At 40.9% G+C, this 27252-nt stretch overlaps 1 protein-coding gene across 4 annotated transcripts in view; it reads right to left on the reverse strand.

The window, feature by feature from the left end:
• Nucleotides 1-1447: 1447 nt before the first annotated feature.
• NFIA (nuclear factor I A) overlaps nt 1448-27252 on the reverse strand; it is a 386737-nt gene continuing 360932 nt past the window's right edge. For all 4 annotated transcript variants that reach the window (XM_007978527.3, XM_007978532.3, XM_007978531.3 and 1 more), the window contains one exon: nt 1448-8926. In XM_007978527.3, the coding sequence (XP_007976718.1) occupies nt 8909-8926 (18 nt within the window). In that variant the 3' untranslated portion in view covers nt 1448-8908. The remainder of the gene's footprint in view (nt 8927-27252) is intronic.

Here is a 27252-nt window from a genome sequence, read left to right on the forward strand (position 1 = left end):
TCATATCTCACTGCAGCCTCAACCTTCCAAGTTCAAGCCCTCCTCCCACCTCAGCCTCCCAAGTAGCTGGGACCACAGGTGCACGACACCATGCTCAGCCAATTTTTAAATTTTTAAATTTTTGGTAGAGATGGGGTCTCCCTGTGTTGCCCAGGCTGGTCTTGAACTCTTGAGCTCATGGCATCCTCCTGCATCAATGTATATCATTTATGGCACGTATCACAACCACGTGCTTACCTTTGCTGCTGTTCAAACATTATTTGAATGTTTCTTTTGTCCACTAGAATGCATACTTTATCAGCATAGATGCCCAATCTTTACTTACTATTTCTAGCCCCTGGCATGGTCTCTGGTACACAGCAGGCACTCAATAAGTATTTATCGAATAAATTAAGAGTCAATCTATTGCAGTGATTATAGGATGGAGGTTGGGGCCGGATTTCTTGGATTCAAATCCCACTGTGTCAATTACACACTATATGGCCTTGGATAAATTATTTAATCTCCCTCTGCCTTGGTTTCCTCATCTATAAGAGGATAAAAGCAGTACCTATCTCCCCGGGAGTGAGGTTTGAATGGACTGAGATATGTCTGCTGTTATTTATGTATCGTCTTGTCTCCAAGCTGTCTCATCTATATTCTGCTTCATGGGGTTGGGGCTGTTATTTTTCTCGTTACCTTTTCCAGACTCCCTTGCCTGATGGCTACCATTAGGTCCAGCCCATGGGAGACACAGGCAGGAGCCTAGAAGGAGGAGGAGGAAGAGGGCGAAGGGACTTCTTTCTGGTTTCAGTTTCTGTCCACAATGCCACCGCAGCAGAGGACAGCTGCACCTGCAGCCTCCAGCTCCTTTGGCACTCTGGCACCAGCCACACCTCACCTTCTCAGAAGTACTAATCTCCCCTTCATTCCCCGCAGTGATTCTAGCACCAGCACCCCATGTCTTCTCAGAGGTCTGACCACTGGCCATGTGTTGCCCCACCCTCGTGGTGACCACCCCCCTCAGAAAAGACCCAATTATCAGCTGTGTAGTGTCCCTCCTTGAGTGCCTAGGTTCTGGTAAGCCCGCCTTTCCCTTCAGTTTCCCCAGCTCCAGGGGTGGTGGCTGTATCCCGCAGTTACTAACACCTAGGCAACTTTACAGCCCCTGTTGGAAAACCCACTGAATCCTATTCCTGATTCCCGATTGGGTCCCAACTGATACAATCTACATGACACTCAGAACAATATCAAGCACACAGTAAACACTACGTGAGTGTCAAGTCCTGTATTTGTCTAGGTAGGTGAAAAAATAACACTGCCCATCAGAACACAGCCAAGGATGCTATGTGCCTGACAAATCCCACGGTGCATAAAGACCATCTTCTGTGGGAGCCTCCAGTCCACACCCGTGACCGTCACTCAATCACCCAGGCATGCTGTAAAGCAAATGATGACACAGCTTCCATAGCATTAGCAATTTTTTATTTTTCCTTTTTTGTTGCATAGGAAATGCAGTACTTGCTTCCAGTAATTGTATTGTAATGTGAGAAGGTGGTAGCACTAATGGTTGAATACAAGAGTTAAAACTAATCCACACCAGCTCAAAAAACCTGTGGAGATTTAGTTGAATAAGAATGGACGCCCACAGTGATTCTCAACCAATTACAAATTTTCACAGAACACAGTCAAACTAAAAGGGTAACTATGAGAGTCAATACAAGTATACTAGAGGCACAGGGGGCCCGGCTCATAAAAACAGATTTCAGACCAAGTTATTAACACGGGGGGTGTTTCGTTTCATAACAGATTTCTTACCATCACTGGAAGTGTTCCATCCCCTCCCCCTACAATTTGAAATGGAAAACGGAGGTATTCCGAGTGGACAGATTTCCATGTGTGGTGGGAAAAGTCCCCAGTGAATTTTGCTCTGGTGAGAGGGCAGGGCTAAGGGTGGGATGGGAGATCAGGGATTTGCCTTTGAGAGTCTTCCTAAAGGACCTCCTAGAACCTGATAAAGCTCCTAGTCTAGGTCTAGTTAGTATCTCAGTGGCGAGGCTACCAAATGCCTTCGCAGTGCAGAGACGACGGTCTGAGACCAGGGAGAAGGCACCGAGCTGGCAGCTCTCTCAAGCCTCCGTCCCAGCGGAGCGAGCGGCCTTATGACCTTCGGTTGCAATGTCAAAAAAAAAAAAAACCAAAAAAAAAAAAAAAAAAACCCAAAAAGGCTAATTTACAGACTATTACCAAAAAAATAAAAATTTAAAAAATAAGAACAACACAAATAAAGTCAAAGGAAAAATAAAAGCTTTTTTCATTTTGAGAAGTTGAGTATAAAAACAGCAGGAAAAATGGCCCATATGTTGGACACTACACGTCCTTGAAACCACTACAGAGATACAAAAGTTCACATTGTACGACCTGGTGGGTATTTCCCACCATGAAGGTGCTCTGGTTAGATTAGAGGTAGCACTTCCACTGTATACTCTTGTGGTTCAGACACATTTTGGGAAAGTCTGTTTTTCTGAATCAAATAGGCTAATGCATCTACATGTAAAAACTCAGGATGCTAGGCACGCAGATGAGGTCCCACCCCCACACACTGCCTCCCTGTTCTCACGCCCAGCTGTGGGTGGTCCCCCTTATCTTTCTAAGCATTTCCACTATCTGCTCCCCACATGCCATCCCCCTAATCTGGGTAAGGTAACTCTTTGGGGAATAAAAGGCAGATGGGTGCTGGTTTAGGGAAAAAAAATGAGATGAAATTTATTTAATTTGGAAAGCAAGTCATTTCAAATTTAGACCAAAAAAAGTATATTTAAAAAAATCCCGTGTTAATAGCAAACTTCTTTTTCTTATGAATCGGGCCCAAAGTTTGTACAGAGTTTTATTTTTGAAGAAGATATTGCAACTGTGCATGAAACTAAATAGCCATGTGATTTCTTAATTTTTTTTTCTTATTTTTCCTTTTAATATGAGGAGGTCTGGTGTGAAGACGGATCAAGCATGGGTACCTGGCTGAACATTGTCCATTAAGAAAATGTATCAGTCTCAGCACAGCGTCAGTTGAGGGTCAAGGAAAATGCCCCTGACTTGAAATGTTCTCAGAGTGTCTTCGCCGCACAGTTCTTGAAATTCAAATAGTCGTTTTGAGACAAAAACCTCGCCAGGTACTGATTTCTGAAATCAAACACCCATGCTTGTCTCCTAGGAAAAACAAAAAACAAAAACAAAAACAAAACACAAGTAATACTGAATTTAAGTAAATGTATACCTCCAAAATACTGAAAACAGCCGAAATCAAGAAAAGACAGAATTTGCGTTCTCAGTGAAATACCTTTAAATCTAGCTGACGAGAACCAAGTCAGAAAAAAAGACTAACATAACTTTGAGTAATATTCATACAGTTCACTAAGCATTATGGAATAGCATGCATTAATATTGTACGGTTATTTTACATCACCTATACCAGAAGGTCCTGACTGACAGACAGCGAAGGCTACCGGTGTAGAAAAATCTTACTTCAGAAGAGCAATATAATACAGATTTCACAGGCACTACATTTTAATATATCAGGTATTATGCTGGTTTTCTTATAATTCTTTCTGTCCTAAAGCTGGCATTATAACAATGACCAAAAAGGCAAGGATTGGAGTAAACGGAAAGTAGATACCAAAGTTGATATAGTTTTTTTCTTCAGATAGATTAGTGCATAGTTCTCATGCAGATAAACACTGCTATGCATTTACACTGTTGGAAAGCAGAGTGAATTGAGCCCAAGTTGTCACATTTGTGTAAATCATTTTGTCAGCCTATAATAGCACCATGTAATGGATTTGCATTAAACATTAAATTGATTTCAAAATTGGTGACACAGTATTCACTACAGTTAAGTGCTATGGAATAGCTTCAATGTTACCTGCTATATATCAAAGCAATTTTCATCCCACTGCTTTTTTATTGGAAAAAATAAAAGGAAAACATACACGACGCTAATTAGACGAATGCACAGCCTTGGACGTGGAGAAGGCAGAGCGGGTTTACTGTCAAACAGTAAATACATGCATTGACTTCAAGACAGAATTGGCCTTGGAAGCCTATTTGAATGAAAGCCGAGCCGGTGGGCAGTGCAGCTTTCTGAGACTGTCTTTGGACAGATCTCGGAGGTGGGTTGTGAGGTGCCACTGAAGCTCTCCTTACATTACTATGGTGGTTGTGTTTTAGATTTGTTCTATGGAGGCCTGCTACCAAAAACAAAAAGAAAAGAAAGAATGAAGACAAGAAAGAGAACAGAAGCAAAGAAAGAAAGAGAGAGAGAGAGGGAGAGAGAGAGAGAGAGAGAGACCACCACCACTATGGACAAAGATATTTCCAGAGACATGAGGCAAAGTACATTAAATGACATTCTTAGAATCCCTTTCCCCTTAAAAAAAAAAAAAACACGCACAAAAAAGTTTTCCTTAATCCAGGTTTTGTCAATCCTTTATGCCACTGTAACTACAAGATTCAAAGCTTATGGGGCTAAGGGTTTGGAAAAAAATGAAAGACAACCTTTTGGAGATGGGTCCTGCATATTCCTGTGGGCTGACTGAACACCGTGGCTCGGGGAAGTCTGGGTTCCTTCACACTTTGACTGTGAGAAAATGAAGATCACAAGCTTTGGGAGGTGCAACCTTGTCGGCCTGCCTAGAGCCCACACCTGGCGGCAGGGACGGGCCTGGGGAGCAGGCTGACCATACCTGTCATGCCAGGGTGTGAAGCAGCAGAACATCGGTTCAAACCTTAGAGGAAAGAGAAGGCTCTCTAGGATGGAGAGTGGCATTACTGGGAGGGCCTCTGCCCGCGAATGATCAGAAAAGGCGTGTTTTGCCGGCAGGGACAAGGGCCACAAGAAAAGGTCTACAGAAAAATGCTAAGATTTACTGCTCGTGCCTCTGACTTCAGTTCCCAAAGGAAAAAAAAAAAAACCAAAAAAACACACACACAGAAATTTGAGGGACTCATCTTTGCCCAATGTTGTTAATGCCATCTGATGGGAGAGAAAAAATTCAAATGTGTCTCAGAGTCAAGGGCTGGGCCTTCAAATGCTGATAGTTCTCAGTCTGTCTGTCTACACACCCCAGGTAGCAAAGTCTTCCTCAAGCATCTTCACTATGCTTTTCAGCTAAAAAGCAAAAACACTGGAAACTGTTGGTGTTTCTTTTTTCCTGCTTGATCGCAACTGAACTAGTTTCCTGCTGCTTTCTGGACAATGAAACATGAACAAAAATGTAACTTAGTGTATTTAATACTTAACCCCTGTTCGTTATCACCCTAGACTGCCTCCCTAATGTTTTAAAGCCTTTAAAACATTTTTTTCCTGCAAATCTGTTCAGAGTTCCCTAATTTTAGCTTCATCAAACTTAATACAACGAAATACCTTCAAAAATACAGCATACCTGTAACGTCCATTTACAATGGTTTTTCAGTAGACCTATACTTCTCAAGCATAGGAATATGCTATACCATTGAGAGAAAAAAATAACTGTATTTAAATACTTACAAAAAAAAAAAAAAAAAAAGGAAACAGGAAAGTTTTAAACTTAAATCCAGTTCCCAAAGGGGGGGTAAAAAGAAAGAAAAGCAATTCTATGAACGCTGCCTTTATAATGAACAATCAGAAATTTCACTAGGCTAATTTGACAGAAATTTTTCCTCATTTAAACAACATTACAAAAGTCCTGCATTATAAAATAGGGTAGAATAAATCAGTGTAATCAATAAAACTATACAACAATACAAATTACATATCTTCTGAGTGGGCAGTTTATTCTCTCTCTTTGCAGTCATGACTACAACATGCTCACTAAAAACAACTAAAACTGCCCAAACTATTGCTTAGTTTGTTTTGTTTAAAAAAGGGTGCAATTTTATTGTATATACAACCAATTTACTGGTAATACCTTGGCTTATTGCAAGGTTCTGACAAAATGTTTGTCTAGGCTTTTTTCCCTTCACTGTGAAGCACTGAAAGCTGCTATTTTTTCTTTTTTTTTTTTCTTTTTTTCTTTTTTTTTTTTTTTAGTGCACATATGTCATAATAAAGTAATGCCCAGCTAAGTGCTATAGGGGAAGGCAAAGTATGCTGGCTGGCTATAGGAAGTGACACCATACACTGACAATCACACCATACAACAGCGCCAAACGACTATTCAACCACTTATCAGACACATATGAAAATCCAAAATGTTTTATTTTATTTTTTTTTCCTTAAATAGAGATAACCAGTAAACAATTTTCAGAACTTGGAAGTTTAAAAACGTGCATATAAAAATGGGCATTATATACTTTTTATTGAATGTGGATTGACTGCAGTCTGCTAAGAAAAATGGGGTGTGGGAGCTGAAGAAAAAGGAAGTTGTCTTTTTTTTTTTTTAAGGCTTGCTTGTGAAAGGAACAGTTGTAAAAACAAAATTGCTTGAAGCAGGGTCAGCTTAGTGCTTCACAGTTTGACTGCTTCTCTAAGAGGAGCCCTTCCTGCGCACGTGCATTCAAAAATCACAAAAAAGTACAAAGACAAACACCTAAAACACACTGCGCCAAGTGCAGCACCGACTTTGGTCAAATAAAAAAAAATAAAAGAAAAATTAATAATTGCTAAGCTTTTCTACATGATATAAGCAGGTATTGCATATTTTCATATATCTGGGGCAAAATAAAGGAAGACTCCAAATAAATTGTAAAATGCAGCAACATCCAAAATACTGATATTCTAAGCATCTACAGATCTCAGAATAGCACTGCCACCGACCGTACAGGACAATAAAGACTACTCCTATCTGCGGAACAACTAGCTTTCTATTTAGTTCTAGATGTTGAAACTGACGATGGCTGACATAAAAGTCACATTTACAAAAAGTGTCTCCAAATGCTTGACTAGGGAAAAACCCCTTTCAATAGAGGAGCATGTGCAACAATTCCACAAATAATCGCTATCCAGGGCAAGGCACATTGATATGGAATTTTTGTTTTCGTGCAAATTAAGGAAAAAAAACAAAACAAAACAACATTGTTTCGGGGGGAAAGATGAGGAGCAAAGTGTCTTCCCAAGAATTTCAGTTACTTGATTGTATAGGACAGTAGTAGAACCCTTCTGAAGGGCTGAAAAACATAGTTTAAAGGCAAGTGCCTAGAGTAGGGATTACAATATTGTGTCTTAATGCACTCTACTTTATCCTACATTAACTATATAAAAATTAGTTACTAACACTAGAACATGCAGAGACTTTCTCTGATCAGCAGGGCTTGCCAACCAGAACGTATATATATGTATAGTATAGGAAACCTTCTTGAAGTCGCATGGGAAGCAAAGGGGTGCTTCGCTGTCTGGTAGAAAAATCACTTGCACTTTTTTTTATGTTTCTGTGGTTTTTTTGTTTTTTTTTTGTTTTTGTTTTTGTTTTTTTTTTTCATAAGATACAGGACATTTGGGGGTGCAAACTCTTTTTTTCCCTAACAAGTACCCCTTGATCTGAATGGGCACCAGCATTTGTGTCAGTATTGATTTCATCATTATTATTATTATTATTATTACTATTATTATTTCCCATAGCCCAGTTCAGGGACGCAAAGGTCTTTAAAACTTCTGGACAATCTCTGGTACAATGAGGTGTCTGATAACTGATAAATCCTATGATGCCAGATACGTGTAAAATTTTTTAGAATTGGCATAATCCATTATAGTGACTTCTAGCTTATAAAATTAACAGATACCATGATTTCATTTTAGTCATGTGCTTTGATAACAGAAAATAATTAATTAGCATTTAATGTAGTTAACATATTGTGGTAAAAGCACCATTAGATTTGTTTTTTTGTTTTTTTTTTTTAATTTCCTTCAGTTTTTAAAGGGATACAAGTTTAACAATAAAAAACATAAAAAGCAAAAATAGCTCCCCTTTTTCTTGCAAGGCTGTTTTTTACCCCAATAATTTAGAGTCCTGGGGTGAAAGGACTTGAAAAACAAAAATAGAATTTTCAACAATCTCTATCTTACAAAGATATTTAGCTATCCAATGAAATTGCACTTTACTCAATTCAAAATTCGATTGTTTTGATTGATTCCTGTCAGTTTCTGTCAAAACAGACCATCTTCCCCATTTCCATGTGAATTTTTGTGTCATTGTTGAAATTGTTGAAAAAATGTTGTTGTTGTTGTTTTTTTAATGTAAGTGCAGCATTTCAAAACTTTTAAAAAACTGAACAGTAGTAGTAGTAGTTTGCCATTTTCGGAATTGTTCTGCAATGTGAGTGGATTCATTGTCCTTGCGGGCCATGTTATATACTTAACTGCTGACTGCTGAACCAAAACAAACTAAAAGAACAAATAAAAAAGGAATACAACTGCATTTTCTTTTTCCAATATGTTACAGAAAAACATTGCCCTTTGACTGTCCTGTAAGTTATATATTGCAGATCTCAGCTACTACAAAAGATTTAGTTCTCCATGTGCCTCCTCAATGCTCAAGGAGGATCACACCTGTGTGGGTAAATTCATGAAATACTGTGAAACAGCCGGGCTCCGTAAGGAAAGTGTGTTACAACAGGAAGTCAGTGAGCAAGGGTAGTCCTCTGCTAGCCACATCACCTAATGCTCACGCTACCATGGAAACACTTCAAATGTTACAAAGCCCAACCATTTCCAGCACCATATGAGAAATTACAACAGTCCCTAAAGTATTTTTTTAAAAAAAAAAATCCCAAAAGGTTATGGCCTTTGCTGTTTGACCATAATGCTTGCTGTTTCCATGTACAAGTTGATTTGAATCGGTTTTTCTCCCCTTCCACTGACAGTGAAGTTGTAACTGCGCTGGGTTGAGGTTGCGTCCATGTTACAGAGTTGAGAAGGGGTCAGGTGGTCTGTCTGGTGGATGGTGGGACGCTGCAACTTTTATCCCAGGTACCAGGACTGGAAGACAAAAGGAAAAACATAATTAAAAGCACAATTTGCAAAAAAGTGTGTTTTAGAAGTTGCCTTTTCAACCATGCAACCAGGATCTATGTTAGGGATGTGGGAGGGATTCGCTGGGAAAAGTAAAGTCATGACAGACAATAATAAATCCTGTGACACTGAAACTGATCTTCCTCTTCTGAAATTATAATTCATTGTCTTCGTTGGGGTTTTCTAACATTCTGAGTGTGTCTTACAAAATGAGGTATTTCTGTTCACTTGAAATACAAATAAGGGTTTCGTTATCTGATGGGGGCAGTTATAGGAGGGCAGGAAACTTGACCATCTTGTTTATCATTCAATCCTCAGTGCCTAGCCCAGTGCCTGGAATACAGAACGTTCTTAATGAAGAAGAGTTGAATGAATGGAGAATGGGTGAAGGGAGGGGCTTCATGTGGCAATGAATGGTTACTCTGACGATTTTCAACATCTCCTTTCAAATGAGGTGCAGGCACTAAATACATGATTGTGACACTCTCCTAACAGGCCCAGATGGTCAATAGCGATACAAGAGTAAGTGGAGGTAAGGTGGAAAAAGTGCTGGACCCACTCTTCCTGGGTGATTTTGAGCAAGTCAAAGTATTTTTCTTTCCTTATATATGTCAGATTTTATGAGGGAAGATGCTCCTTTCAGCCCAATATATCTAAAATAGTATTTTCAAACATGAAACATAATAACTAAGTAGGATCAAGATTTTACTCTATTAAGTACCACACTGACCAAATGAAAAATGAGGCCACTGCATACACTTCATTCATGCTTGCATTCATGCAGCATTTATTTAGAGCCTTCTGTGTACCTGCTGGGCCCAGTTACTGGTTACCTTTTCCTTTCGTAAATTCTTAGGTCATTAGCTTTGAGCAATTGTCTGGTCATCTATCACTTTATCTGCTGGCATTTCTTTTTCTGTTAGCTAGACAGAAGGAGCAATTATGGACTAACATCAGAGTTAATTTCTCCAGTGAAATAAAAAAGTATGTGGCTTTTGCCGACTTTTCTCTAGAGATACCTGACAAATTCACTACATTTATCATTATTTACAGAAAAATTACCAAAGCCTAACAAAAGTCAAGGCTTCTGAATTCTTTAAGTTGACGGTATCAGAAAGGGTTCTAATTGGGTAGCTTCAGGCAGGTGAAGGATCATCCCTGTGGAAGAGATTCAATTAGGTAAAGTAAGGACTCGTTTGGTCCCCAGGGATGAATGGCTAAGTGATAGCTACATGGAGTTTGATATAAGATTTCCTAGTCACACAAGCCACCTTTGATTTCCAGAGAAGTTTAAAAAACCGAAGCCCAAACCGAAAAACTACTCATCCTGTAGACTTTTAGATGTTATTCTTTGACCACATGCTTTGAGGAACACAATAAAGCTTCTTGTGTCCTGAAAGGAAATCAGCCTGGCAAATACACACGGCCTAAATCTAACTGGATAAAAGAAAGAAGAGGGGCAGAGAAAGGAGAGAGAAGGCGAGCCCCAAAGTGTGTTTCTAGTAGGCCTCTACCTAACAGCTGACTCTGATCCACGTTAGAGCCGCTTCCTCTCTTCTACAAAACGGGCTCAAACTTTGGGTGCGCGGAATAATGCTTACTATTTCTGTTTTCACACTTTCTAAGTCGGGTTGTGAAATTCCAGACTTCTTTAATCTGACACTAAGGTAGTTCTCGAAGCAAAGGCCTGGCACCCAGTGAGTCAGCAGGGGGAGCAGTTTTCCACACCACAGTTTCTGGAAGAGACCTCAGGGCACTACAGAAATCTGCAGTGCCTCTGCACTTCTCTTAAAAAGCAAAGCAGCAAAAAAAAAAAAAAAAAAAAAAAAGTTTCTTCACACATCTTACTATTCAGTATGTGCCTTGCCGACAAGGTTACCCCAGAGCAGCTCTGTAATCCTTCACTGAAATAGGCTTTATTGATTGCTCTGGTCTATTGTTCTCTTTTCAAGTCCCCCAAGTTCAAGTTCATCCTGGTGTTACATCATGTCTGGTTGCTAAGAGCAACCAGACAGACCCAGACGTGACTATCATTAGCAAGAAACCCTCTGCTCTCCTCCCACCAACCTTCCAGTGGTTCTGACGTAGCAGGCCCACTGCAAACACATTGAAGTATTTATTCTGCCTAATTTATGACCTACACAGCAAGCAAGACCCCCACTCCAAAAACCAACACTGTTGTATATTTAATTAATCTGTCTTTCTCTGGCACTTGGGAAAGTTAGACAAAGGACTAATTATTGTGTTTCACTCTCCACACTTTTCTTTTGGGGGGTGGATATTTGCATGGGAAAGAAAACTACAAGGCCCAGCATCAGCCTCCCTCCTCTTTTTCTTTTTGCCCTATTGACATTTCATGAAATACTTTAGCTGCTTAAGGGAATTAGAAAAAAAAAATGCGATGTGAATGTTACTCCTTCTGAGTTGGTATTCAGTAACACAAATCAACTCATGACATGTTTAAATTTAAATGCTAACCACACACTCTCAGAGTTACTTTAAAGGTTAGTTTTTAATCAATAGAAGTTGCTGACTCCGGGTTTTTGAGCTGCGCGCTGCAACTCTTGGGCTTTTGTCTAACGTTAAAGCTTTCAAACTTTTTTTTTCCTTGAGATGATTTTAGCAATGATTTGCAGACACAGAAGGCTATTGTGCTCTGACCAGCAACATGTCAATAGAGGGGCTGAGCTGCCCTGTGGTGGGGTGTCAATATGACTCCTGAAGGCAGAGGTTGGGGGTCTTTAATAACCCGTGAAAAAACCTTAATTAACCCTTTCAGGCCCAAACCAAAACCTATTCTTAAACTTGTTCACTCCTATAATTTGACCATTAGTACTTATTTCAACATCACACTAATCTTCATGACAATTAACCCAGCTACTTGACCAAGGTTTTCCAGAATAGGAAGTTGGTTAGGGGAACCACACACGGAATTTTTTTTTTTTTTTTTTTGAAGTCTCTGATTAAATCACTTATTTGCAGAGATGGCAGATAGAGAGTTCTAATAATAATAATAATAATCACAATTCATACATCTCCCTGAATTTTCTCCTAATCAGTTTGTAGTTAAAGACACTCATAATCCCATTGGGATGAGTGTGACAGTCACACATGTGTAAGCCAATCAATTTCTAGAAACTTCTATGAGCTGCTAGTAACACCAGATGGACAATATAATGTTTGTAAAAGCCTACTTTTCTCTTGTGATATTTTCTTATAATTTCTATTATGCAAGCAGTACAAGTTTTAGAACATTAATTGAGGAATGGTTCTGCATATTTTCTTCCTGGGTCATATAGGAAAAACATAAAAGAAATCTGAGATTATTCGATTGTTGGGGTTGAGTAGCTAATCACTGGGAAAATGTTGACACATTAAACAAAGACCATCCTCAGACATTTAGTGACATAAGCTTAGGTTTCATATGGTTTCTGCCTTCATACTTTATAGCCCCTTAATCTACTCTACTGTATCCAAATGGACTACAAAGGAATCTCCCTCCCTTATGTGCAGTGAGTGGCATTATTACAATACGATATAGGATGATGTTATCTTGATACATTTACATTAAGGAAGTAAACACAGAGCTTTGATCTAGTTTTTCCTCAGGAACTTTCAGCTATAGTTGTTGTGGAGGTCCATAAATGCACACTCCCACCAAGGCTCCAGTTACGTAAAATTAGTTGGTAACATTCACAATGTCTACAGTTTGGGATGTGCTGAGCGGGAGTGGGGAGGGAAGGGGGGGTGACTGTCCTCTTTCAGTATTCAAGGTGAAACATCAAAAGAAATCTGCAGTCCAGGACAAGAGCTCAGCTTTCCTTTTCTCCAGTCAAATGAAGAAGTAATCTCATCAGGTTGGAAAAGTGCTGACTAAGGATTTAATAAAGTGCCTGCAGATGTGGCGTCTCTAAGGTATTCAACTCATGTAATGCAAAACAGCTCCACACTGAATGTGCTTATAAAATTTCATTTAACCATTGCAGCGCGACTTTTTCCCCCTCACAGTTCTCTGAGGAGTTTTATCACACTTGCCGCCCGTTAATTTACAGCTCCATGAAAGTTCGAATCCCATTCCGCTGGGATTCTGGAATACTCACAGTAGTCGGGTTTTATGAACCATAAGCAATATCTATCCGACTGCATCCTAAACAGGAAGCCTCAAATGGCAGAAGGTACCTCTGACGGTGCCAATCTCTTCCATTTCTTACGCCTCACAGAGAGCAATCAGAACACGCGGGCCATCTTCCAAAATGTGGTCATGGGGCTGCCGAAGACACAGCTGATGAGGGCCATGGCTTCAACCCGAGTTAACAACAAATGCTCTAACGTGTGCAACAACATTTTAAAAGGCTTTTTACATCCTCTTTTTACTAACAGGGCAGGATGCACATTCTAGAGGAAAAAGAAAAATATCTGAGAAACATGTTTTCTATTTTATATTTTACTTTACCCCCCTAAAGGAGCAGAGAGTGCTAGGGTGGCAGGGGCAGAGAGGACTGTGATGCAGCAGAATCTGTTTTTCAGATTAAAAGCTTAAACAAAAGGCCTCAAGGGCAAAGTTTAACACTGCGGAAGGAGGTTGTTAATGTGGAATCCAGAACTGGGTGTGACACTTGGCTTTCTTCTGCAGGCAAGGTGGGTTATTTGAGGACATTCACACACAGAAAACGGAAACGTGCAAACACAGGCTGGCCTCCCTGCACCCTGCAGGCCCAGCTCCTCATCAGCCCCCAAAGAGGCTCAGCCAACCAATAAGCCAAGACTCCAGGAGCTGCTGTCACTGTTGTGCATTCTCTCCTGGGGAGGCGCTAGCTTTGCTGGGTCACACTGCTCCAGTGGGTCATTTTTGGCTTCCCGCACTTGTGTGGATGGACTCAAGTCTACTGTGGAGCCCAAATGAGTTGTCGCTGGCAAATCAGCCAAAAGCCCGGTAGTCTCTTCTCCCCATCTCAATATGATGGAAGTGGACGGGGCCTCTGAGCGGACTTCAAGTTTCTCACATTGGCATAAACCATTTGGGAGCATTTATTCACTCATTCAATAAGCACTAAGGGCCTTCTATGTGCTAGGTGCTATGTACGCTGGCTCTGCGGAGATAATGAGTAAAATATAGTCCTTGTCCTGAAGGACTTTCTTGTCTATCAGGAAGCAGGGGCTAGATTCTAGACCCTAAATGATACCAGAGAGCCTGCTTTTCTCCCAATAGGATTTTGTAAAATTTTGGCAATGAACGATGCCCAGTATCCAGTGTCCAAAGGACTCGGGATTGGTGTCGCCTTTTTCACTGACCAGCAGTGTGACTTCAAGCAAGCCAGTCCCTGTCCTGGGAACCTCAGAGTCTTGTGAGGACCATTCTGTATTCGTAAGAGGCAGCAGTGATTTACACTGGTTTCTTCTGAAAAGGGGGTCATGCTGTACACAGGTGTTAGTTACTGGTACTGCCAGCCTTACGCTTTGATCTCTGTAATCATTTTTCTTGCCTGATTTTATTTTCTTAATTAAAGAAAGTCTGTTTTCAGTAACTCCGAACCAAGACTTGTTTATTGTACAGAAAACTATTAAAACAGTAATGGGCCGGGATTGGCCCCAGGCACCTTTGTGGCCTTATCTTTTCACCACTTGTCCTCAACACTTGTGTTGCCTTAAACTTTTCCAGATCCCTCAAAGCCAAATGCTTCCTCCCTGCCAGGCCAGGGCACAGGCTTTCCCTCTCCTTGGCTTTGCTAATGCTTGCTAGTCCCTGGGTTCTAAGATTAGATGTTCCTTCTTCAGAGGGGTCTTCTTGGGGCCTTTACCCTCAGGATTCTCCTCTGTCACAGTTGCTAAACTTTAATTACCTGTTTTCATCCCAGGCAAGCTGGCTATCTAAGGGATGCCAGGGTAGGCATGTAATAAATACTGTTAAATAAATAAAGGAGGGAAGGAAGAACAAGCTGTATCCAAGGTTCTCAAAGCCTGGTGTCAGGCACCCCAACAAGTGCAAAGCAAGGCATCTGGATGGATGACTTCTAGCATGCTCGTGCCACATGACCATATCTCCCCAAATGACAGACACTCTCCCTCGAGGGACACAAGTCTCCACAAGCCACTCCAGGCAGTTTCGATGGGAGAGTTGTTGCAACGGGGCCAATTGCGGCCAACTGCGTCAGCAGCATGTGCAATAGTTTTGTAACATGGACTACTGCCTACTTACTACAAGCTCAGAGGAGTTGTCCAAACCACTGATCCCTGGAGAATGACTGTGCTGCTCCCAGCCAAGACCTCCGTTTTGGTTCAAACCTCAAGACGGGAAAACACTAATCTTTTTACCCAATAAGCCATCCAGTACCTCCAAACCTTGAGAGTGCATACAGAATCCAATTATTTTGACTGTTCATCCAGAGTCTGAATCTTTCACGAGATTCCAGCTTGCCCTAGTGTCTCTCTTACCACCAAGTACATTTTTCTTTTGGTCTCCCTTCCTTTCCATTTTTCATCAAGTAACCTTTTACCTCATGAAATCAAAGACTGCTGGATGAAACATTGCACTCTGGCCCACCTGCATTTGCTTCAAAATCTTACTAGAGAGCTGCGTGCACAGCTGTAAGAGCCAGGACTCTGGGGTCCGAATGACAAAAATCCTGGCACCATTATGAACTAGTTAGATACTACCTTAGGCAAGTTAGCATCACTAGGTCTCAGTTTTAGACTCCAGGAAATGGAGGTAACAACTTTATCAGTTTTTGTGAGGATTAAAAGCCTGGCTAGGGGTTACTACAGAAAACCAGGAAGCCAGGGTAGCTGGGTTCTCTCACTGTAAAAGGTTTCTGGGGCCTTAGGGTCCATGTGAAACCTAAAGTCCCCGGGAAAGCAAATCGCTCTACAAGGTGGCTTTCTCTTATTTCATGACATAATTTCTTAGTTAAAAGTAGCAGCTGTGTCAATTCCATTTCCCCAGTTGCAAGAGAAAGTTCTTGAGAAAATAAAAATCTGTCTTTAATTGCGATATTAAAATCAGAGCGGCGAAACCAACAACACAAAAGGAATTGGCTCAAGTTTATGAAAGGCATTTGGGCCCTTGCGTTGCAAGGCTAAACTGCACGCCTTGGAGGTTGGGGGTGAGGAGAAAAGGGGAGGAAGGGAGGGAGTAGTCAGGCAACCAAGTGGGACAGAAACAATCCTATTTTGGTTTTTGTTAGCGAATGGCATACTACATAGATCAGAGACTTCTTATAAAATACAAACCCCCACTGTACACAAAGCACAGGAAAATGTGAGGAAAAAAGGGAAAAACTAAAAGCAGCTTAGGGTGTGTTAACGCTGCTATTCTGTCAGCTTAAAGAGTATTTTATGCTTGATCAACAGCTCTTTTTTATTGTGCTTTTCTTTCATTCATTCAAGACATCAAAGCCAGGCACCACCAGCGTACCTGCCCTTCTGGAGCCGCTTATGACGGGGTTCTAATGAAGCACGACTCTGGGAGCCGGAGACCCCCGTGGACACGGCAGTTCAAAGGGAATATTTCAACAATGATTACATTTTGTAAATCTTTTTATGAAAGAGACAGCTTATTTCCTGCTTTTTCATGAAAAATAGATTCTATCCATTAAATTGAGCCCGCGCCACGGAAGCTGCTTGAGATCTGAGGTGCAGCGTGGAGATTAAGGGGACAATGACCCAATGAAATTGTCCAGAGTTCCTATCTATTTGGTCATGATGGCACTGCCGGATTTTCTGGGTGGAGCCCAGACAGTGCAGTAGATGGCTCTGCTGCGGAAAACGCAGTGGTGAGGGGGTTTCGCGGCTTTATTTTTCCACTCGGGCCTCATGTTTATTATCTGTTTCTTTGTATTTATTGATTCCACAAAGTCCAACAAATATCAGAAGACAGGCCACACTTTCTATCGCATAAGAGCAAGATAAAAGTTTTCAGTTGCAAATTCATTAAACGCTGTATTTTAATGCCCTGAAATGGGACAAACCCTTTTCCATATGGGAAGTTAGCCATAAAAAAGCTGGCTCCTGGTCTGAAGACACAACACAGGCTTTCTGATTGGCTAATGTCTCCCCCAAAGGCAAAAAATAAAGAAGCAGCCTAGCCCTTTGTAATTTTTGATTTTCACATTAAAATAATCTTTTCCTTCGCAATTTTTTTTTTTTTAAATTTTTTGGCAGGGGGAGAGTCGAGGAGAGTGGGGAAGGAAGGGAATATGACTTCCTGGGGAGCTATGAAATGAAAAAATGTATGTTTTCTACACATCGGATTCCAATTTTAATTAAATGCCTGTTGTCTAACAAGTGCAGACAGTCACACTTGGGGTTGGCCCAATGGTGGCCCAGGGAGGTAACCTTTCTTGTTTAAAAAGAGAGGCGTGGGAGTGGAGGCCGGAGCTCAGCGGAGCGTGGCCACATTGTAATAATCATTCCACGGCGTGCCTCCTTGCTCCTGCTCTTCCCAAACATGACTCAGGTTGAGAGCCTATCGATCGCGGAGACCTTAGTGTGGATTGTGCAGGAAGATAAAGTCCAGTTGGAGTGAAAATAACATTGAAGTAAAAAGTCCAGTTATTTCAAAAATTCTCCCAGATACATCCTGCAATAGTATGCCAGAAGATCTGGCCTCTTGCCAGAAATGAATTCCCAAACTAACCTTTCCAGTCAAGAAGCCCTTCAGACACTGGATAGCATCTGCCACCTTTAGACTTCTCCACCCCAGCAGGCACTTCCATGCTCAAGCCCTGGCACGAGTCTGCTCCTTACCTCTTTAATTCTCCCCTGTCCACCATTCCTGGTCTTTCTAGTTCCATTCTCTCTCCCCTCCCACCCCTCAAGTTAGTGTCTCCCTCTCTCTCCACCTGTGTTTAATCCCTGTGCAGGAATCACGACAGACCCCTACTCTCTCCCAGGCCATGCAGACCAACAGTCCCTAAGGATTAAGAGGAAGTAAAGAAGGCCTTGAGCTGCAAACCACAACCCCTGGAAGGCTTCTGTTGTGAGCCAAGGAAACAAGACACACAGGCAGCATTTGGAGAGAATGCAAAGGAAATTGTGGCGTCTTTGTTTTCATTTTCATGAGAAAAGATAGTGAGAGTACAGTGAGATGTCACTGAGTACTGGACTGTGGGTCTGGTGGCCTCGTTCAAGTCCCAGTTCAGTCACTGGCTTGCTGAGGGGCCTGAACTTCACCAGACCTCTCTAAGGATACCACAAGATCCTGTTGCTATGCCTTTCTTTACCTTCTAGGAACACCTGCTTTTAGATATCACTGGCGCCAGAAATCATTGTTATTGTTGTGTTTGTGTGTGTGTGTGTGTCTTTTTTTTTAATCGTTTACAGGGTAGATGGGATATTGGCAGAGGTAAAACTGTTCCTATCTTTCACTGAGGTCAGAATGAACTTGCCTATGGAAAAAGTCAGATCATGGAGTCAGAGATCTAAATCCTAGTCTGTAGCGAGTCAGGGATCCAACTTTAACTTTTTTGCAAAACAGGCCTCAGGATACTAGTTATCACAGCATTTGAGGGAAAAAATGAAAACACGAAACGACTTTCAGATACTCACCTAAAATGTAAGGAGCATAATTATGTGAGGCACTGATATGATCTAGATGGGATGTGTGTGTGTGTCAGGGTTTCATCTGAACCAACAACCCTGCATAAAAACCGAACAATTTCCCTCTGCGCAGTCATAGCTCTGTGTATTATCCTAAAAGCCCAAACCCGGAACCAGTGAGCAATACTTTTCTCCTGCTTCTGAGGATGTGGTAGGATTTAGGGTTTTATGGCAACAAAACTTGTCTTTGTTAAGACGTGACTTGCAAAACAAACCCACATGGGAGAGTTTGCAGTTTCAAATGACAGTAATTTTTTTTTTTTTAATGCTGAAACAGCAAATGCTTTTTATGTTCAGATTTATTTCCTTCTAAATTTGTAGATTAAATTTACAACTAAGCAATATTCATTGCTACAAACAATTAGATTCCTCCCAAATATTTCCAGGGGATATGAGGGGGAGGCTTTCTGATGGGGTTGTGGTTGGGATTTGTGCAAGTTGAAGATCCTATAGCATTGACAGTCTCCGTGAAGGGCCTTCCTAACAACCTGGACTGTACATAGCATGTGTGATTGGCACAGCTACTTGGCTTCCCTGTCAGGGATTTATGCTTCTTGGAGGCAGGTAATATCATTCTAATACAGACAATTTAATTTATTTTTTACCTTTTTAGTAGTGACTTCTGAAATGGAGATCTCACAAGCAAAGATTATTGAAGACTGATTCATGAATGTGTGTTTTTTTTTTTTTTGAGACAGAGTCTCGCTCTGTCGCCCAGGCTGGAGCGCAGTGGCGTGATCTCAGCTCACTGCAAGCTCCGCCTCCCAGGTTCACGCCATTCTCCTGCCTCAGCCTCCCGAGTAGCTGGGACTACAGGCACCCGCCACCACCACCGCGCCCAGCTAATTGTTTTGTATTTTTAGTAGAGATGGGGTTTCACCGTGTTAGCCAGGATGGTCTCAATCTTCTGACCTCGTGATCCGCCCGCCTCGGCCTCCCAAAGTGCTGGGATTACAGGCCTGAGCCACTGTGCCCAGCCCACGAATGTGTTTTATAAAATTGAGCATGCATACAAACTCATTCTCACTTTGTTTTCCGATAAATTCCACTTGGTAGTGCTCTACCAGTAACTGAGATTTGGGAACAAACTCCGAATACACACACACACAGTGCTAGTTTGAAACAGTCCCACACCTCTATTGTCACTTTATTATCAATTAATAAAATCAATTACAGATGGCATGACTATTATATGTCGACAGGCTCTTTAAATATCCTCTTGTTAAATCACCATATGGATAGGAAATTCTATTGTTTATTTTGCAAGAATGGTGGTAAGTTCAAATGATATATATACATATACACTTCCATTCTGACTGCGATACCAAAAATCTTGCAGACATGCCAATTTGTGCTATTCTAGAAGACAGTTCAATTAAGGAATACTTTAAGATATTTTGCTTCTTTTAAATTAGGAGCAAAACGTCTGAGCTAAAATATGACTTCCTGTTCTACTGTATCAACCTTTCTGTATTGTTCTCAAGGAACATGTTTACAAGTTCAAGTTCAGGTTTAAACTACTCAGGAGTTTATAACGGAGCCTCATTTACATGTGTTCCCTCTGAACTCTGCCGGCCTCTGTATGCTAGTTTCCAAGGCTTGGTGAAGGAATGTTTTACAGTTGAATCTGGACTGCTTTCTCAGGCATTTCAGACTCAGAGGCTACGCGGCACCAAGTTCTCGTTAGTATTAAAAGTTTCCTCAGGTCTACTCCAGAGACAAAGAAAGACAGAAAGGCAGGGCAGGGGCCAAGAGAACTGTAGCTTCTTAATTTTCCCTAAAAGGCATTCTAGTTAACATTATAGTTGAAAAGTGAGCAATGGTTTCTAGATGTAGATTCTAGAATCTCGTGGCCATGATTTAAAATTTCTGTGCAATGATTTTCAGCTTTCTGTGGAAATGGTCAATGCACGTTGATTCTCTTCAAATATTAAAACTAGGGTTTGCTTAAATTGTTTTTCTGCCTTGAAGATTAAGTTATGAAGAGAAATGTACCCAGTCCAAAAGAGATCCTAAACCTAAGAGGTTTTTGAGGTCAAAAAGATCTCAGGGATTTTCCAGCCAATAAAGGTGCATCAGAGAGGAAGAAATGGCTATTTTTCATTTAGAAGCAGGAAGCACTGAAGGGGGTTCTCAGATGCCCACAGGGAACCAATCTGGAGAGAGATGATTTCCTGGCTTATTGAAATTAAGACTCAATCTTGTTGCTAAGCAAGGGTCCAAGAGTTCAGAGAAAGCAGCCATCATCTTCATGGGCAGAAATGGAAAGGGCATAGGAGAAAGAGGACCAAGGCCTCTGCTTCTCAACTTCTCTCTGAATCGGAGTTTATCTATAATAGCAAGAAAGTAGGTTCAGCAGTAATAAATCAATGATGCTAATAGTAACTGTAACCTCAGGGCAATGCTCAAGAGCTACTTTATAGCATCTTTTCATACTGGAGCAGTCCTTTCCTGATAGGTGAGCATACCTGGCAAAACTGTAGGTTGTGGCATCCCCAGTACCCAGATTCAGCAGCTGCATCCCTGCAGAGTGACGTGTGATGAGTCAGACAAATAGTTCAAGAGTAAGCACTACGGTAGGGGGGTTCAGAGAAGCAACTGCATGGCTGGGTGTGGATGGACTAGGAGTGTGTGGTGAATCTGGATCTCAGTTTGCACCTCTGCTGAGAAGGGAGGAAGACCACCTTGCTAGCATGGTGTTTGTAAGGATGAAATGAACTAATACATGTGTTTTGTCTCCTAATAGGACTGTAACGCAGAGCTGATGTTTTTTTATTTTTGGAGTTGTTGGGGTGGGGAAAGGGGATTCCTCTCTGTCTTGGGGGAAGACAGAAACCTCATCTTCATGTGCTAGATCATGGCCTTTTCTTAACCTAGTTCAATATTGAGCCGTCACTTTTCTTGCATAAAGTTCAATAATAGCATGAGCATGCTAGCTACACGCAAAGCTTTTAGTCTTTTTTCTCAATCCCCTGAACTCAACCTAGCTCAACGCTAAAAAACATTAAGCGTTTTCTAAAACCAAATAAATGTGAATATGCTTCTAAATAAAACCCTCTGCTGCAAAAATCAGAAGGTTCCTCTTACTGGGTAAGGACATGAAGGAAAGAAGAATCCATTTAGAGGATGTTCTGCAGAAATGGATGATAAAAATGGTTTCTTTGGGAACAGCAGTTTAGTTACAGTGATTGGGTGGAATTGGGGCTTGCAACTCTTAAGAGTTTCTCAGCCTTTAGCCAGGACTGATTGGCTGATTTCCAGAAAGAAGATAATTTGCCTAAGAGATAATTTCTCATTGGTCAGTCAACTCCAAATGACTGAAAATCATGTGTTCTTTCTTTTGTGTATTTTTTCTTCTTTCTTTTTCAGAAATATCTATCAAACTTTGGTTCATTTTCCACTATCCTTTGGACCCCTGCCAATAATGGCTGCTATAGGAAGCCTATTAAACATAACTGCTAACGTTACTTTTTTTTTTTTTAAGCAACTCTGACAAAATGGTGAACAGGAGAAATTTGAAACTTAAAATGGTTTGCAGATTTTCCTAAGGATTTAATTTATCCATGTGGATCCTAATGGTTTTGAAGACAAAATAATTTTTTAGTTGATTTAATAGTTGATAGTTCAAAGTGTTTCACACTTGTTCATGTGTGGGTAGGCACATTCAGAGCTAATCTCATTTCATTTATGCTGATTCTTCTGGTAAAACGGTAGTTTCATTCACCTGTAATCTTCTTTAAGAAACAGAGGGCACCAACTTTGGAAGTGTGCTTGCTTGATCAAGCTATGTGGAAGGTGTGTGATGAAGAGGGGAAACTATTTCCTGGAAGTGAATCCGGCACCAGGAGGAGCAACGCTTCTGTCCTGTACCCCCTTACAGTTACCTACTCAGCGTCTGGCATCCCTCGTCGGGGCTTCATTCTGTGCCTGCTTCTGACTCAAAGCAAGCAGCCAGGAAGGGGTGCAAGGGGACAGTCCAGATTTGACAGTATTGACCCCAGGGCTGAGGAGCATTAGCGAATTCCATAAGGAGTTTCATCCAGCAGTTGTTGGCTTACAAAGGTCACTGTGATGCAAAGCCCAAGGGATGAGCCAAGCAAACCGCCTTCCTGGAAGACGGTGGGGGTGGGGGAAAGGGAACAATGATGTTAATATAGGGGTGGTGTGAAGGGAGTTTGGTACATCTTTAGACTTCAAGACAGGAAAAAAATATTTGGGAAGAGGCCAACTAAGAGATACAGCGTGGCCCTAGCTAAATAGTAATGATGTAAAAAAGAGCAATATTCAGCACTATCCAGATATCAGAGAGAACAACTGGTAGATACTAAAGTCATTATAAGATGTGAAATTCTACCTCTCACTGCTTCATTATCACTATATTTCATAATATTTGTCTAGAAAGGCACACAAAGCCTATCAGGTTAAATTAATCCTAATGATCAATTTTAGTTTTATTCTAATTAAATAATTTCAATTTAATTAATGCTAGCACAGAAATTAGTCAAAATTACAAATGTAAATGCTGAACTTTAAATCAAAGGTCCTCCCTACGACCTGCCTCATGTAGAAGCACTTTAAAGTGTTTGCCTGTGAAGGTAGATGGGAATTTTGACCTTTGTCTGCACTGTGAAGATCAGAAGATAGAAAAATATGCAACAAAAAGCTGTCCAGGAGCATAGACAGAAGCACAGGTTACACACACACACACACACACACACACACACACACACAGACAGACACACCTGCATGGCAGTCTATGAAAGTAAATCCTGCAAAGTGAACTTCTGAATTACATGCATTTGTTTCTTGGAATTCCAATGCATTTGAGTCAGTCTAATGGATATTGGGCTTTTATAAAACACCTTTGTAAAATGGAAACCATGTTCCCATTTTCTAAGCCACATATTAAACCACTAGTCCCTTCCTTCACTCATGGCAGGTCCCTGCATTTCAGTCCTGCTCTGTCTCTGATTAGCTTTGGGGCCTTGCAAGTTGTTTCAGTTCCCCAGGCTTTGGCCCTCTTATTTGGAGGTGCTACTTTATTAAAATGATATGAACTTTATTCCAAAATACTCTTAAAGCTGTATCTGAAAAATGACGGGAGTCTGGAGTAGATAATCTTTAAGGAAATTACCAGCTTCAGTGTACTGTATTCTAAAACTCTGAAAAATACTGGCATCTTAAAATGGATTTGAAAATGGTACAGGGCTCATGTGTCTGAGTCATCATATAAAGACATTTAAATATCCTTTCTTCCCTCTTCATAAAAATCCAAAGTAGACAGTATTCAGAGCTCAAAAAATTTGTGGAAAAAGGAATCTGGCAAAATAGACGTTCTTTTTTCCCAAAGAAAAGAAAAGAAAAAAAAAAGGTGGGGAGGATGATACAAAAATCTGAAAGAGAAAACACACACACACACACACACACACACACAAAATAAAGAGAAATACATGATCTTTTTTTGTATTTAAAAAAACATGTACTGATGAATTATACTTAATAACAGGTCTGTAGTGCCACTCACTCTTCTTCTTAAAAGAACATTCTACACTATCACTGTTATCCATAAAATAGTCACAACTTCTTTCCTCAAAAGGAGGCCTTCATCCATGATCCTCCATCTCAACTTGTTCTCAACTGTATATGAGAATTATTTGGTAGCAATCAATTCACTATTACTGTTTGGGGACATTACAGAACAGCAGAGTAATTTAATAATATAGTTGATTAGTATAATAATCATCATTAAATTTAGTAATGATAGTGGGATTCCCCTTAACTTGGTTAATGATCATGGACAATTCATTTCTTGACTGCCAGTGGTAGAAATGGTTTTTGAAATATTAACTTCTGCCCCATGGGAATGACACTTAGCCCATCACATTTAATTTTTGACCTTCACTGAGCAGCACGATCCTAATCCCTTTGATTTTATAATCTTAACTAGGAAACATTAAAATATGGATTGACTCCAGTTGGCAGGAATCTTTATGTTCTTTTCACTAAAAAAGCTATAAATTCAATGGTTGACCTTTTATTTCCAGGTCACAAATGACACCCACTCAGTTTTGTCCGTTCACACAGGATTTATGTTAGGGTCTACAGGTATAAGCCATGAAAGTTGAACTTTAATGAAATGTCTTTCAAAGATGTGCACTTAACCAAAAATTCCTCACAAAAAAATTAGCAGGTGGCCTTTTAAAAACAGCCATTATGTCCTCAGGTTCATTGCTGGCCTCCACTAAGTCTATTTTTCACTTGTAATAAGTTTCTCCTAATATCATTTTTCAGGGGGTACAAATTACGCTTGTGTTTGGGATGACAATAATACCTTAGTTCCCAATTCAGGCTTCTAACCTGAAAGATTTCTGAGATGCTCTCTTTCCCATAACCACAATTCATCTCTCTTCAGTTGAAAAATGTTCCTTGTCCTTTTCACAAAATCAATCGTATTGATGGGAGGTATTCTGTGTTGTCAATCAGGGAAATGTGATTTGATGGGACCCCAAAGCAGCGAGACAGGGAGAGGAATACCAAACCTGCTCAGGTCCACACCATCGGAGTGAGATCGATGTTTCCCATAATACTCATCCTGTCATGTGGCACCCTGTCACAATTAATAATGTAGAAGGAGCTGATTAACTTAAGTAAAGTGCTCTCTGCTGTGTAAACACATAAAGATCTATGAGGCAAAAAAGCGGGGGAGGGGGCAGGAGAGAACAAAACGTCATTTTTATTTTTCACGTGTACACGTTCTCACTTTCTATTCTTCTCTTGTAACAATTACTGTACCAGCCACTCTAGCAGAGTCAATAAATTGATCTGGGTCTTGACGCAGCAGCAAGGCAGACTAATCTGATACACCATTATTTGCACTGGAGAGTGTGGGGGTTTGGGGGTGCACTCAGGTAACACAGGGCAAAGAGAAGGAAGAAAAGGCCAGCCAGCCTTACTCTAGATAGGTAATTAATGTTCAGTGTGGAGCTTCTAGACTAGATGGATGCATATGTAGCAGGGGTGTGTGTGTGTGTGTGTGTGTGTGTGTGTGTGTGTGTGCGTGCATGTTAGGAAAATGAAGCCTTCACCTTGGCTAAAGGATGCAGCCTAAGTAATACCGTATGCATCACTTATTTAAGTCCCTGCGGTATTTCAGTCACTCATACCAATCTGCAATTCAATGAGGATCACCACCCCATTAGAACTAATCATGTCAGCTGTGTATCTGACAAAATAAACATTCAGAAACTGTGCTCCTAGGTTCAGAACTTGTTTCTGCACTGGGATTTTTTTTTGCTTCCCTCCCTGATCCAGTATAAAATTTAATCTTTTTTTATATGAAATTATAAGACACACAGAAGCTCTCCGTATGGATTCCTCAGTGTATCCTGACAACGAGAAAGTGGCGATATTAGTTGAACTTTAACTTGCTCCTTGGGAGTACACTAAGTATGATCTCAATAATAAATATCATTCCACTGGGTAATGAGAGAATTAATGGCACAACTTATGGAAAATGGACACGGGAGGATGGGGTGAGAAGAGACTCAGCTCAGGGACAACGTTACCAGATTACATCTGGGGTTACCATTTCTGTTTCTTCTTCATGGTCACAGGCCCCTTGTCCTAAAGATAAATGAGCAGCACCCTGCCTCCAGTGCTCACAGAGCTTCCCTCCTGAGGGCTGCAAAGGCAGCACTACACATTGGCTGGGCAGGGTGCTGGGGGCTTTACATCCTAACCAGACTGAGTCTTTACATAACTCTAAGTAGAATGCAGGCATTCACTTATAATTTTATAGATGGGACATCTGAGGGTCAGAAAGGCTAAAAATTATTCCAGCGTCACATACTGAGATCAAACTCAGCTCTGTCTCCCTCCAAAGCTTCTATTTTTTCCACTGCCCAGAAGAGGAAGGTACCTCATGACCACAGGTCTCAGCGCTACTACTGCCTGTAAAATCCTATATCTCATGAGGATTGAACATAGCAAGGCAGAGGTTTCTTCACATATAGAGATCCCACTGTGCCCGTCACCTGCTTCCTATTTCCCACAGAATAAAGTCCAAGTGGACTTTATACCCCTGGATAAAGGTATGTATTTATTCATGACTAGACCCTGATCTAATGTTTCTACCGTCTACTGTAAACTGACAGACACGCCAAACAGAATAGGGTTCTTTAGACACACACTGCTATTCCTTTGCATGCACTGTTCCTCCTGCCTGGTCTGGAATGTTCTCCTCACCAAGTATATCTGTCTCCTTCAAAACCACTCATGTGTCTTCTCTTCTGGCATATCTTCCATGAGCTCCGTGCTTCTCCCCAGAGTTAGTTACTGACTCTTCTGCATGGATTATACCTATTTCAGTTTCTTCACCGATCACATCTTAGTTTCTTTACTTTTCTTTCTGTGAGCTATGTATGGCGGGGATGGAATAATGTACATCTTTAGCCTCCCTTCCAGCTTAGTATGATGCCAGGAATATAGTAGGTGTTCAATACATTCTGGCTTCTTTCTCCTCCTTAAGATCAATCATGTAGCTGGCGGGTGGGAGAGATGAGCTAGGAATCCAGGTATTTTGATTCCTAGTCCAGGATTTCTCTGTGTACCAAGATGCACAAGTCCCTCCTATGGTCAGTTCCCTTACTAGACCTACTGTGTTGTTCTTCGATCCCCCCAGTACCACTCCTTCCCCATAT

The sequence above is a fragment of the Chlorocebus sabaeus genome, chromosome 20 (genome assembly GCF_047675955.1).
Source record: "Chlorocebus sabaeus isolate Y175 chromosome 20, mChlSab1.0.hap1, whole genome shotgun sequence".
Taxonomy (NCBI): domain Eukaryota; kingdom Metazoa; phylum Chordata; class Mammalia; order Primates; family Cercopithecidae; genus Chlorocebus; species Chlorocebus sabaeus.